Raw genomic sequence first — 14762 nt, forward strand, 5'->3', positions numbered from 1 at the left:
TGCCCAAATATAGTAGTGATATGACATCATCATGTCCATATATGTCCATATTCACATAAAGTTTGATAGTGTAGTGTATGTTGTCAGTTGTATGTTATGCTTGATTGATTTTATGGTCTAATGCCACATCAGGCTTTTACTATCAGAAGTACAAAATCATTTTGTATATTAATATCTTATCTATGACTCATTTACTATCATATGTTACTGTCTACACACAATCTGCTTTTACAGAATTTAAATGTATTTGTAGAATGTAGATACATATCTGGAGACTTAATGTCAACAAAAGCAGCCTATCGCCCAATTTTAGATAATAAAATATTGTACTTTATATATAAAATGTATGCGATATATGTTTTTAAATTACAAAAAAATAAATAACTAAATGAACTATGCACTTTAAAAAAAATAAAATCTTTGACCTACAAAACAAATCAGGTCTAAAATCATGTCTATATTTTCCAGTAATGTTAAGTTATATATACCGATTTCATTTTGTTAAAATTAATATTAAAATTCAATTTCTTTAGGAGCAAGGTTTATGTGAAAAATATGATAAGCTTATGGAATCATGGGAGAAGAGAATGGATCGATTGGAGAACAATGCGAAAAGGAAGTAAGTTAAATTTAAACTTTATCAAGTAGATTGGACCTTGAATCTTAATTACAATGAATGTTTATGAATGTAATGGAGAGAATAAGGAGTAGTGCCATTAGCCTTGTATAAATTAATTTTTGTCCCCACAAAATCCTGAATTTAGTAAAGATAGGACGATTATTATTATAGGCATATTGCCAAGAATAGCCAGAAGTGATTTCATTCACTGTCCTTCTCAAGGTAGCACCTCTGTTCACAAGACAAACATACAAGTCACATGTGTGATACGTAATCAACCATTGCAATGACAAGAATATTCTTAGTATCTAAAGCTCTGTCTACACTATCAAAAAAGATTTGCCCAAATATGGTAGTGATATTCCCAAATATGGTAGTGATATGTCATCATCATGTCCATATATAGGCACATCACATTTTTTTGTCATAAAGTTTGATAGTGTAGACAGAGCTTTATAAAGCATGGTAATCCACAACTAATATCAATGATCGATGTTTATATTGCAACGGTGTGTTGCAAAATCCAGTAGGATATGTATCTACATAATGTGTGTTCAGACGGTAGTCCAATATTTGTTCAGTATATAGTTTTTTCTTGAGTTGAACTTAGGACTTTATGATTAAAAGTAAAGCGCCTTATCTACAATACTTTACAATCAGTATTTGTTGATTAGTCTGAGTTTAGTCCATTCTATTTCGATGAGTAATATGTAGGTTTGAACCTGCAAGAAAAGTGATTAAAAATTATCTAATACTATTATGAATAATTTTTATGATGGGTTTTTTTGGACTGAATAATGCAATAGTGTACTATCCTTAAGGTGAAGGTCGATAGTCAGTTTGAAATCATGAAACATTTAATTTAATTGATTTTGACATTTGTATTTAGGCAGGAAATGCCTCCCAAGTAACACATTTCCTCTCTCCTTAGTCTGTAACATAGAGTAGGTCAGATTATGAGGAATTGCCGATCAAACTCGAGTAATAACAAAAAACCAATGCTTAATCTCTCAAACAACATTCACGCCATTTTCCGCCTCATGTACGTTTGTTGGCTAATATGTGTGTGTCACTGAACTGAATTCGAGCTATTGCTGACAATTTTTAAGTGTGGTTGACTGATGTTGTGAGTGATACATTGCAGATGAGAAATTACTGTAGCATTCTAGACAGAATTTAATTTCAAAAACATACTTCTGTTTAGCTACCATTCTTTAAAAATGTATTTATTTAAAAACATATTAATTTATACAAGATAAAAAATCAGGTATAGATATTGCACCTGTTTTACATATCGTCCTGTTTTTCAGAGAAGTAGATTAAAAAACATGAATTACTTTAAACTTTATTCACATCATACAAATAGTAAAATATGTGAAAAGGAGCCAAAAAATAGCTTTCGCTAATCGAGGTTTGGCTCCTGTAAAAAGACATTAAATAACTTCATTATTTAAAAATTTGTAAAATTAATAAAAAAAAAAAAATTAGGGTCTTATGTTAGTTTTCTTCAATGTATGCCTATGGTCATGATAGATAAAGAGGTAATTTTTTAATAAATTTTCATTAAACATTTTTACCTCCAGGAAATAATTTTAATAACTAAAAGTGGACTATCCTAATCAAAATCACCATTTGTTAGGTGTCGATCAAAACATTTTTTACTGAATTTTACTGATATTGGTTGTATTCTCTCACCTCATCTTTGTTTAAATTGAATTTAAAAAAAAAAAAAAAAAATTAAACTCTCTCTTTATAGTTCGGTATTCAATGAATATTTTATCTATTTCTTTGTTTATCTCCATTGTGATTTTGATCCCCCCAAAAAACTGGGTGAAGAATTTGAAAGCATAATTGAACCTATGTTCTAAAAAAAAAAATCTTTTATTGCCAAGATCTTTTTATTAGAGACTGACATATTTTATGTGTTTAGTACTAATTGGCTAATACAATTATTTAATTTCAATGCTCTTTATCATATTATAGATAATAATAACCAAATGAATCCGATTGAACAAGATTCCCTATCTTTATACTGTAGTGTCTGATTCTATTAAACCATGGCTAATGCAACGGCTTTCATTACTGTTGACTCGGTGCTATTATACTTTCAGGGGCAAGGACGCGAAGGCTAGGGAGTATTTTGAAAAGCAATTCCCAGAAATTCGAAAGCAAAGGGAACAACAAGAAAGGTTTTCAAGGTAATTTTCAACAAGAATAATAATAATAATAATAATAATAATATTAAAAATAATATTAAAAATAATATGGATTCATATAGCGTACATACAACTCAAGAGTGCTCAAAGCCTGTGAAAAATATGAAAAGAATTAAATGAAAAGAATTAAATGAAAAGAATTAAATATATATAGTGTATGAGAACTATCATTTTATATGGCTTTTTAAATGATAAAAAGAACCCCTACTTTGGGACACCCATATTAAAGAGATATTTTCCCATGAAATGAATGCGGGAAATATAACACTACTAACAACACCTATTCAACGGACACCATTATAAAGGGGACATTTTCCCATGAAACAAATGAGGAGAAATTAAACATGACTAACAACCACCCCTATTCAAGAGGACATGAAGGGGACAATTTGTTTTGCCCCAAAGGTGTCCCTTAATAGGGGGTTTTACTGTATACAATTAACTCCAAATTGTTTAATGAACTTAGTCCCATGTGGTCCTATGTATGAGTATGGTATCAATACTTAATGTGATGACACGTCTGACCTTACCAAAAATGAATATAAACTCTACATTTGTTGAAATACATTTAAAGGTTAGCATTTTGGAGGAAATACAACTCATGAAATGTCTCTATTAATTAATTATCTCCCTATTTGATTTATCTACTTTCAAGTCTAATGCTAATGTTAATTAAAATGATGAATTTGAAATAATTAATCAATTTACCTAAAGTAGGCGGGGGAGTATAAACTAGTCGTTTAATTTAAAATATGATGATTGATATCTAGGCCTTGGTATAACTTTTTTTAAACTAGACCACTGGATTGTTAATATCCATTTTTCTGTTGAATGATTGTGGTTAAAATAAGTTCACAAAAAACATAAAATTGTTTTTATTTTGAATATATTTTTTAAACCGTAAAAATTTTCAATTAATTTTATTTATTTCTGTTGGTGTCCTATTAAAATATTTAAAAAAAAAATGTTTTTATTTTGTTGTGTTGTATTGATATTATGTTTTGTGTTTTTTTTATCCTACAGGGCTGGTAGTAGGAGTACTTGGGGGAATATTGCAAGAAGTGACGCTGAGCTGGCCGAGATTGTGGACGGCCTAAATGAAGCTGAGGCTAACGATAGGCATATCAGAAGTCTTGCTGTTGTACCGCCGATGCTGTTTGACAGTCATCAACGTAGGATTAAATATATTAATAAAAATGGTAGGTATTTTTTATAATTTATGTTAAAAAAGTAAATTGCCAGATTTCTGACAATTTTGGTAATATTGATGAGTTACACACAGAATAAATTGTAAATATAAATATTATATTTTATAGGCATTGTAGAGGATCCCATGAAAGAACACAAAGAAAAACAATTGTTTAACACGTGGTCAGACGAAGAAAAAGAAATGTTTAAAGAGAAATTCCTACAACATCCTAAGAACTTCCTTTTAATAGCATCATTTTTAGAAAAAAAGGTAAGAAAAAAATGTTTTATTAAGATTTATTAATTACATAATATTAGTAGCAGTAGTAGTAGTAAAGATGTAGCTTGGTGGTTAACATACTTGCCTTTCAATTCCAGAGTCTATTGTTCAATCCTGACCTAGTGCCAGGGTTGTACCTCACAACTCTTTCGACTCCACTCCCTAAGCCCTAAATGAGACTTAGTTTATAAGCATGATAAATGATTAAATAGTTTATCCATCTTGTAATTGTTGGATGGGTATAACTAAATAAATAAATTAAAAAATGTTTATTCAGTCTCTGAAGATGATGACGTTTTCAAAAAGGAAAAGAAAGGGCCCCAATATTTTTGCTAATAATCCACTGATTTGTTTTAGAGTGTTGCAGATTGTGTTTTACATTATTACCAAACCAAGAAAAGCGACAACTACAAACAGATACTAAGGAAAAACCAAGCAAAGAAAGGTCGCAGTACTAGGTTCCCACCCAAGACGAGCATTCCTCGAAATAACGATGATGAAGATAGGGAAGACAAAGAAGAAGACTCCAAACAACCGCCAACGTAAGTTAATGTAAACATCTTAAGATATCGCACAAACCTTCTCTTTAATGACATATTGTCAGAAATTGGACTGGAAAAAAAAATTATTTACATGAAAAAAACTGTAATTAAAGGAAAGAATATTCAAATTGACTGCCAGCCAATGGATTTTTGGTTAAATTTAACCGTTGGTATTTTTATAACTGATTTTTTGTGTTTTTTTTATTTCATAAAAACTACAAAATAACCTATTCAAAATCTGATTTTAATAATCTTCATTTATCATGTTTTTAATTTAATAATATAATCTTTAATAGAAAGTTTATATACTTAGGATATGCATTTCATCAGTTTAATTCAACAACCCAAATACATAATTTTACCTTGAATCGATCCTATTAAGTATGTAAGCTAGAAGAATGTTGACATGCATTAGCCAACTAAAGTGCATACTTAGTTTGTTCTGTGTTGGCATTTGCTCAAGTAAATTTCACATAATGTTTGGTTGTATCTCTTCAGTTCAAGTAACATAAACGAATACATTTTTAAGGTCTCACTCCAAATAAAAAGCACCTTTGAGACCAAACATTACTATTTTTAATAGCTTTAGCCCCTATAAACTTTACAACCATCCACCACACTGCAATTTTGTCTCTTCTTAGAGATACAATATAACCATTGTTTTATGTATTTACGTATTGATAGAGAAAAAGAAAAGTTTTACGTACGTCTTTCGGTCCCATACCGTACATAAAATGTACTACTGCAAAGCTTCCGTTTGAATTCAGTGAACCCATATTCCAGGCAACACATTAATTCATAGAATAAAATTATTATGATTCTTTATTCTTTATCAGGAGAAGTAGAACAAAAGAACGAGAAGAAAATGCTGAAAAGGAAAAGCAGGAGGAAGAAAAGGAAAAGGAGAAGGATAAAGAAAAAGAGAAGGAAAAGGAAGAGGAGGAATCAAAAGTAAAAAATGAGAAAAGCGATAAAAATGAGCAACAAGTTGATGCTCCAATAACTTCTACATTGGCGACTGCTACAACTACAGTTGCGTCTTCTACTATGACTACCTCAACAGTGGAAGAACCAACATTAATAATAAACAATCAATCGGGGGACGGTAAGCATTTTAATTTATTAGGTTATATGCTATTTTGGTCACATTAAGCGGCAAGATTGAATGGAGAAGAGAGTGTTGGAGGCTTATATTCCAGGGAAGAGAAGAAGAGGAAGACCAAGATGCAAATCGAAAAAGACTATAACAGATGTGTTTGGCTCTATGGAGCAAGCAAGTAGGATGACAGAGGACAGGAGACGGTTTCAGAATGCTGTTAAAGAAGCCAGGCTCTGATCAGAGTTTGCTTTGACGACGACGACAATTTGTATACCACTATTTTGATTATATTACAATATTTCTGATTAGTTTATTTTTTAAGTCATTTATGGTTTTAGTAAATTATAATGATAATGTAATAAGCTCTGTCTACACTATGTGACAAAAAAATGTGATGTGCTAATATATGGACATTATGATGTCATTTCCTTACCATATTTGGGTATCACTACCATATTTCGGAACATCACACTTTATTTTGTCAAACTAGCTTGATTAGTGTAGACAGAGCTTTAAATGTGATTACATGTTTGGTGTGTGGATGTAAAATTTAGAAAACTAAGGTCTTAGCTTTCTAGACATCCATTGAACTAATGACTGTATTTTTGTTTATTAATAAATAAGTATTTTTGTTTATTATGTATTTTAGGAGAGGCAACACACTGTTCAGTTTGCAGGAATTCTTTAGGCAGTAGTTTAAGTCGACCGGTCACGCACCAGAATTGTAGTATATTTGGTATTGAAAAATCACAGGTTGTTTCGAATATGAGAGTGTGCAGTAAATGTCGCTGTAGGTCTATTCGCAGAAGGCAAGTACAATACAGATCCTTAATTCTAATAACATACATACTATACATTATGCTAAAGCCTCAACAATAAAAGAATGCAAGAAATACAGTTTTAATGGTGAGTTTTTAAAGCTGGACGTTGGAATAGTTACAAGTAGCAATGTAGCCAGAGAATTTCTTTATGAATTTCATTTGCTTAAAACAAATATTCTTTTCCTTTAAGCACAGAAACAAAACAAAGAATTATTATTTATTCATTAATTATATGCTTATAATAGGTGCCCTATACCAACATGTAAAACACCGAAAAGAAAAGTTAGAAAATTAAAACTGTTACCTGCTAAGTGGTCAGAAATTCCAGAAGAACAAAGAAATAGTATAGCAGAAGAAATTGGTAGGTTTTTGATGGAACCCAAATTAATAATTATTATTAATAGCCTATTTATTAATACAAATAATTTTATCATTATTATGTTATTTGATTGTATATGTAATTATAATCATCCTCAAGCTTATTTGGAAACGGACTATGTCCTATAGACCCACGGCAGACAGAAGTCCAGCGCCTACCCCACATAGGGAGACAATTCCCTACTCTTTTGGAATATTGCATCAACTTCTTTAACATACACTATGTACATGAGACCAACAGCTTTCAATCCGAAGGCAATCAAAATGAATCTTACTGTACGTAAAGCTCCACTACTTCATGTGACAAAAAAATGTGAATATATGACATGATGATGCCATATCACTACCATATTTGGGCACATCACGCTAGTTTGATAGTGTAGACAGAGCTTTAGATAATCAATATGAAACAGGCAGGCTCAAAGCCATGCCTCCCACATGCTAGTCTATTTCCTTACTATTACGTCATATCATCGTGAGGTGGTTTCCCGAATGATCGTAAAAACTCGCTCTCTGAATTTCGTTTAAAAAAAGCAAACATTCACAATGTGTAGATACATTTCTCAATGCTTTCACAGTTTTTCTTTTCAATTATATTGTATGTACTTGTTCTTGTTAGGTTTAAGCGAAGAAATCCTGAAATGCTGTGCTGGCTGTTTTAATAGAATAGCCAGGAAACTTGGCACTGAAGGAAATGAGATGGAAATATCAACCACATCTGATAAGATGAATGACGGTATGTTTTAAATTAATTTCTTCATTTTAGGATAATTATTAATGAAATGTTGTATTGGTGACTGTTAAAGAATTTATTAGAGAATAATAGTGAAAGTTCCTTACTGTTATTATTTACAACACTACAATTTATTTTTAATGTGGGTTGCTTTAAATAACTATATAATTTGATTTTTTGGTTTTTGTTTTAAATTTATTACATTATTTTATTTAACAGAAACTTCATTAAGGTGGACAGAGGATGAAATGAGCACTGCCAAGAAAGGTAATTTTTTTTTATATTCATTTTTATTTATTAAACTTCTCACTAAGACATACATTAGTGAAGGATGGGTCCAACAGGTGGAAACGGTCCAGTCCCACTTGCACAATGAATTCAGTTATGATCAGTGGATGTGTGTGACAGTGGCTGTATGTGTGGACTAGTACACCGGGGTAACCCCTAACCACTCATGTAAAGATGGACTAGATTCTTTAAAGTGCACATGAGCTAGATGTGTACACTGGACCTACGTGTTATAGTCCTTTACCAAGAAGACTTGTTACATGGATTGATTGAGCCGCGAACCCTTGCAGATTCTACTTCAGTTCAATACAGAGTTAAAGGTAGATTCAGTCTATAATTATAGTCACTTTAACAATAAGCTAGCTATGTTTTGTGTAATCAAAAAATGGTTTACAATTAGAAAGAAGAGGGACCTACACTATCAAGTGATTAATTGTCATTTAAAAAAGAAATTTTCTATCAAGATTTTCACACATTGACTTCTATGAAGATGTGATTGTCCAGTAATTGATTCGGTCAATTCATCTGATTTTTATGATGACCAAAATTCAATATCAAAATAACCATATATACTCTTTTTGTAACATTTTGATATACATTTTGTGATTTTAAATTGCATAGGTTTGATGGAGCATGGGCGTGACTGGGTTTCCATCTCGAAAATGGTTGGTTCTAAAACAGAATCGCAATGTCGCAACTTTTACTCCAACTACAGAAAGAAACTTCATCTCGAAGAAATCCTTGAAGAACATTGTAAAAACGTATGTCATTTTAGTTTTGTTATACAGTTATCTATTTTTCGATTTTATTAGGAATAATTTTGGCAATGTCTGTTTTTTATATATGAACATTTATAATAATAATGTCATACCGCTGACGAAGTCTACAACTGTTGATTTTTTTTTATTGTTTTGTGATCAAAAGTTTAATTATTTATTTACTTGCTTTACTACCAACACAGTTGATTCTTACAATAATTATAATATAATAATAAGTCTTATAAATCAGAACTTTAATTATCTACATACTTGCTTATCTACTACCAATATAGATGAGTCTTATAATAATTATAATAATGAGTCTAATGTATTAAGTAATGTCAATTTAATTTAAATTTAATTATTTATAGGTTTCTGGTGATAAAACAGCAGGAAGCTCAGCCATTGATTTCTCATCTGATGATGAGTCGGACGTAGACAGTGATATGGATTGTAGCACAGACACGGCAAGTGCTAGTGAAAGTGAGGATACCTCAACTTATCAAAAGAACGATAAACAATTAACTAAAACTGAAAATGATTCAAAAACTAGTGTTAAAACATCTGAAACAAATACTGAAAAAAAACCACTGGAAAATTCAAACGATATAGATTCAAAAATTAAAATAAAATCGGAAGAGACTAAAATGGAAGTTGATATTGTAAATGTGGAAATAAAGCAAGAAGACGATGATTCTAGCGCTACGTGTAGCGCGGACGAAGCACCACACGCCACAGATTTGTTTGATAAAACATGCGAAAAAACATCTGATAATAAAATGAGTGTTAGCTCAAGTGGGGATAAAGCAGTTAAAGTAAAGGAGGAAGTTATAAAGATCGAACCAGGTACAACGGAGCAACCGACTAGTACATTCTCTAGCTTACAGGATAATATGAATAGATTTAACATCAGGGATCTCATCAACTCGGCCATTGATAAACATCTTGGTACGTATGTTTTTGTCCATATATGGACATGATGATGTCATATCACTACCATATTTGGGCATATCACTACCATATTTAGGCACATCACACTTTTTTTGTCAAACTAGTTTGATAGTTTAGACAGAGCTTTAAAGAGTGTGAGTGTTCCTATTGTTTTTAATAATACAACGACATATTTAAATATAATTGGTTTTTTTTTACTCCAGCAAAACCAACTCCAATTGATGTAACCTCAAAAGAATCTGCTTCCTTGACTACAAAAAGCCACACACCCAAAGATGCCAAACCATCTCACGCATTGCTATCAAACATGGACCCAAAAGTTAACCACGTAGACAGACGTGAAAGACAAACGGTTGACAGGCGTACGCCTAGTCGGCCAGATTCTCGAGAGTCTGTTGTGAAAATGAGACCTAGATCTTCCGACTCTAATTCCGGATTCTCATCCCCACATATTGTCCACACATCGCAACATCAAGAACGTCATCGGAGGGACCCTTACGAACGCCCTCAAGAACATTTAGAAGATTCACATGCGAGACAACAGTTTGCATATTTTGGTCATGCCGGTTATCCTAGTTACCATGGTTATGAAAGTCTAATGGACAGAGGACATCCAGCTGCTAATTTGGACGCATATAACAGGTCATCGCGAATGTTTGTCTCTAAAACAGAATCACCATACCCCTTGATACCATCACCTCTAGCCACCCAAGATAGGGAATTGTTACTAAGGCAGGCTAGAGCTACTCCCACTGGGATGCCAAAGGTGTCGATGCCACCTCCGCCACCTCTTAAGCCTAGTAAATCACCCAAGCCTATAAAGGATGAGAAATTATCGCCTACGATACAGATGGTGCATGCCGTGCCTGGATCTATTACTCATGGTACACCTAACAATTATCCAAGATCATCACCGTCACCCAATAGGTTCGTGGTCTTTTGTTTGTGATTGACAGTTGTCTGCTTATTTGAATATATATATAATAATGTTTTTGCTTTTCTGGCTTTTTCGTTTTGATTTAGCTTTTTTTTTTGTATCTCCATTGAGATCCAGCTGCTGATACCCACAGCATTGTAATTTTTTCAGTAATTTGCCTTTGGATTTATAATAATGTAATATATATATTAATGTAATATATATATAAAATTATGTAAACAGTTAGAAATGCAGACCCCCTTAGTTATCTCTATGCACCCTCAAGATTATACAGTGAGAAAGCACCAATTTGTATTGAATACAGCACCCCTAGAGAAACCTACCTTTATTACCACACAAAGTGTCCCCTTAAGCTTAGTTCCCACTGGTGATGCAACGCAATGACGTAACGCAACGCAAGTGATTTGACCAATCACAAGCCATGGATTATTCGAACAGTGGCTTGTCATTGGTCAACTCGCTTGTGTTGCGTTACATCCTTGTGTCTCTAGTGGGAACCAATCATTAGTAAGGGTGTCTCCTTGAATAGGGACTGGCTGTATTGTTATAAGGAGTGTCCCATTAATAGTGATGTACTCTACTTTACCACTGTGCCTTTTCATTGTACAGAGTACCTAAAGGAACACCAGTGAGGTATGATGCCCATCTGATGCAACAAGCCCATCATCAGCTATCGCCTAATCAGCATCAAGGTGGCTCTATCACACATGGTACGCCAATTGGGCCAAAAGAGACAACATCAGTGGGATCCATAACAAAAGGGATTCCTATTAAGCAAGAACCAAGAGGTACAATAAAAAGTTGATACTATTTTGCTTTCTTTGAATTTTATATAAAATAAGTCAAAACTCCCTAAATATTGTCCCTTGGGTTGGCCCAAAATATTGTTTTTTTTTACAATTCTAGGTTGTAGAATAAACCTGCGATTGTTAAGGTTTTACTTATTTGTATCCTTTTTACTTTAAACAGGAAGCCATTATGGTAGCCATGAAAGCCAACGAAATATGCAAAGGGAGTATGAACATGCCACGCATCACAGGGACAGAGAGACGAACGCAAGTCTGTATGAAGCCAGTTTACGAGCGGCTCAACGACGTGAGAGCCCCGTTACAAAATACGAAGGCCGAGTCGTCTATGAAGCTCATTCTAAAGGTATAATGTCGGCTAGATTATGATTGTTGCTGTTTTCCTATTCACACACTGACTTAAGCTCTGTCTACACTATCAAGCAAAAACTTTAATGTGCCCATATATGGACATTATGATGTCATATCCATATTTGGGCATATCACCATATTTGGGCACATCACACTTTTTTTGTCACATAAAGTTTGATAGTGTAGACAGAGCTTTAGAACTCAATCTGTGTATTGTAAAGATTCTATGCAAAAAATAGGTAGCACTTCATTCCAGTATTAGCATGCAAAGCCTTATTTAAATAGTTACTCCATTTACTGTCAAACAGATAGATTGTGCATGCTTCTTAATAGCCCACTACTAGCCCACATACCATTTTATTAGACATGCATCGGGCTAGTGCTAAATTGATATTTAGAAATGCTATTATACTGTGATGATTATCATTGCACTGCAATCAATCAATCTTGTTGTATACTAGGAGGGAGTGGTGATGGCCACAGTATGTATAATGTACATTACCCTCATGGAGCACAAGAGATGGCACTCTCTAGGGGACAGTTTGACAGCTCTAAAGAGACTCTAGCAGGTTAGTTGGAGATGGCTTGCTTGCTCATGGATGCTTAGTTCACTTGGATAGGGTCACCCAGCTGTCTTTTCTCCCCACCCGAAAGTTTATTTTACAACATACAACTCTGCATAAGTTTTTTTGTAGCTACCCTAATGTTGCTATAAATAACTGGGTAACTGGTCTATGTAAGGATTGATAACTGCTAATGATTATGAGCAACTGCTAATATGAGTTATGTAATAGTATAAACTCAAGTTTTTGAATTTGACAAAGTTATACCACTTACAACCTATATGGTAATGAATTCCAAAAAATGGTTTTATTTTTTGTTTAGGTGATTTTCTGACTGCTAAGAAGATGCGGCATTTACCAAGTAGTAGTGGAAAAGACCGTCCAGCATCACCTCCTAGAGCGCCCCATACGCCTACAAATAAGACACCTTACTCTCAACTTGAAGCAGCCCACTTACCGCCTCACATGCTTTACCCTCACCAGGTATTCTTTTGTTTTCGTTTTTAGGTTCAAATATTATTTATATTTAACAGTTTTGATTTTTTGTTTAAACTTCCCCACTTCCAAAATCAAGTGATATTTTGATTATGTGAGAATATTATTTGCGGTTTTTATCTTTGTATTTTAGGGAGGTCTGATGTACATACAAACAGGTTATCTGCCAGTCCACCACATGCCTGCACAATACATACCAATCAGCCACCCTGCATCGCCTCATGTACTACCCCCTCACCCTCACACTTCCCTTGCTCATATTCCGCAAGGTCCTCCTGATGCTAGGCCTCAATCGTCAGGAGCCCAACATCGGGAGGTTTACATGGATTATCCAGGTGGACCACCTAGACATTGGCCTGGAGTGTCACCGCATGATCAGGCTAGGTTGAGCTCTGGGAGAGGAGCTAGCCCAGGTGCACAGGCACAAGCGAGGATGCATGGGCAACCACCGTCGATGGGTAGCATCATGCAGGGAACGCCGATGCGAGTGGGGCCTAGCATCATGACTGGTACGCCAAACCATGAGTTGAAAGCTGCAGCCAGAGTGACTGCAGACAGTAGTAGTGGTAAGGACAATTTTGTTTATTTGTATTCGATATTAAAACCAATCGCAGTGATGACAACACCACATAAGGAGGTGGTTTAAGTGTGACCACAATGACAATGCCACAAGCCTAACAATATTCTGATAACACTGATAACAATATACTGTACCGACATTTCTGATACCAGTATACTGCTATTATTGATACTGATAGCATTCTGACATTACTGATAATATAATGTAAAGACAATACTGATACCAATATACTGATACCAATATACTGATATTACTGATAGCATTCTGACATTACTGGTAATATAATGTAAAGACAGTACTGATACCAATATACTGATATTACTGATACCATTCGGACTGATAAAAATATACTATAAAGACAATACTGATACCAATATACTTATATTACTGATACTGATAGCATTCTGATATTACTGATGGCACTGATAACAATATTATGACATTACTGATGCTGATAACATTTTGTAATCATTTACCAGGTTCTCGGAGCAAGTCTGTTGCCATACAGCCTACTGGAACTGAGGCATTTCAAGCTCTTATAAATCTAGCAACATCATCCGAAGATAGAAAGAACGATGGTGGGTGTCTTCTGCACAACTTTACAAACTATATAAATATAATATAAATTCCCTTGAACTAATATACATGCCATATAATTAATACAAATGACCTATAATTTATATAAAAAATACCAATGTAGATAATAGAGGTGTGTTTCAACTTATTAAAATCACCTATGGTTTATAAACATTTCCTATAAATTATACAATTGCGCTAAAAATTAATTTAAAAATGCCATAGGACTAAAAAAAAATGTAGACATTAGAGCTAGAAGAGATGCTATAAAACTAGATGTGTAACAACTAAAACACCTCCCTAAAGCTAAAGCTCTGTATACACTATCAAACTTTCTGTAATAAAAAAATGTGCCCATAGATAGACAGGATGATGTCATATCACTACCATATTTGGGAATATCACTACCATATTTGGGAATATCACTACCATATTTGGGCACATCACACTTTGTTTGTCAAACTAGTTTGATTCTATAGACAGGACTTAATAGATTGTAGAGATGCCCTTTGACATAATATAATAATGCAATAAAGTTTCCTATTTAAAAATGCATGATGATTAGGCTTAATTTCGTTATT

General features: G+C 33.4%; 1 protein-coding gene across 3 annotated transcripts in view; it reads left to right on the plus strand.

Moving 5' to 3' along the window:
• Window positions 1–14762, plus strand: part of LOC140044599 (uncharacterized) — a 31105-nt gene that overhangs the window by 12843 nt on the left and 3500 nt on the right. For 2 of the 3 annotated variants that reach the window (XM_072089174.1, XM_072089177.1), the window contains exons 10-28: window positions 534–619; window positions 2731–2817; window positions 3859–4034; window positions 4152–4294; window positions 4661–4845; window positions 5682–5950; window positions 6594–6753; window positions 7011–7126; window positions 7763–7879; window positions 8096–8143; window positions 8786–8925; window positions 9294–9870; window positions 10077–10800; window positions 11420–11598; window positions 11780–11962; window positions 12429–12536; window positions 12853–13013; window positions 13159–13591; window positions 14085–14183. In XM_072089174.1, coding sequence (XP_071945275.1) covers window positions 534–619; window positions 2731–2817; window positions 3859–4034; window positions 4152–4294; window positions 4661–4845; window positions 5682–5950; window positions 6594–6753; window positions 7011–7126; window positions 7763–7879; window positions 8096–8143; window positions 8786–8925; window positions 9294–9870; window positions 10077–10800; window positions 11420–11598; window positions 11780–11962; window positions 12429–12536; window positions 12853–13013; window positions 13159–13591; window positions 14085–14183 — 3991 coding nt within the window. The remainder of the gene's footprint in view (window positions 1–533; window positions 620–2730; window positions 2818–3858; window positions 4035–4151; window positions 4295–4660; window positions 4846–5681; window positions 5951–6593; window positions 6754–7010; window positions 7127–7762; window positions 7880–8095; window positions 8144–8785; window positions 8926–9293; window positions 9871–10076; window positions 10801–11419; window positions 11599–11779; window positions 11963–12428; window positions 12537–12852; window positions 13014–13158; window positions 13592–14084; window positions 14184–14762) is intronic. The other variant, XM_072089175.1, reaches the window with a different exon arrangement.

The sequence above is a fragment of the Antedon mediterranea genome, chromosome 3, assembly GCF_964355755.1.
Source record: "Antedon mediterranea chromosome 3, ecAntMedi1.1, whole genome shotgun sequence".
In the NCBI taxonomy this organism is placed as follows: Eukaryota; Metazoa; Echinodermata; class Crinoidea; order Comatulida; family Antedonidae; genus Antedon; species Antedon mediterranea.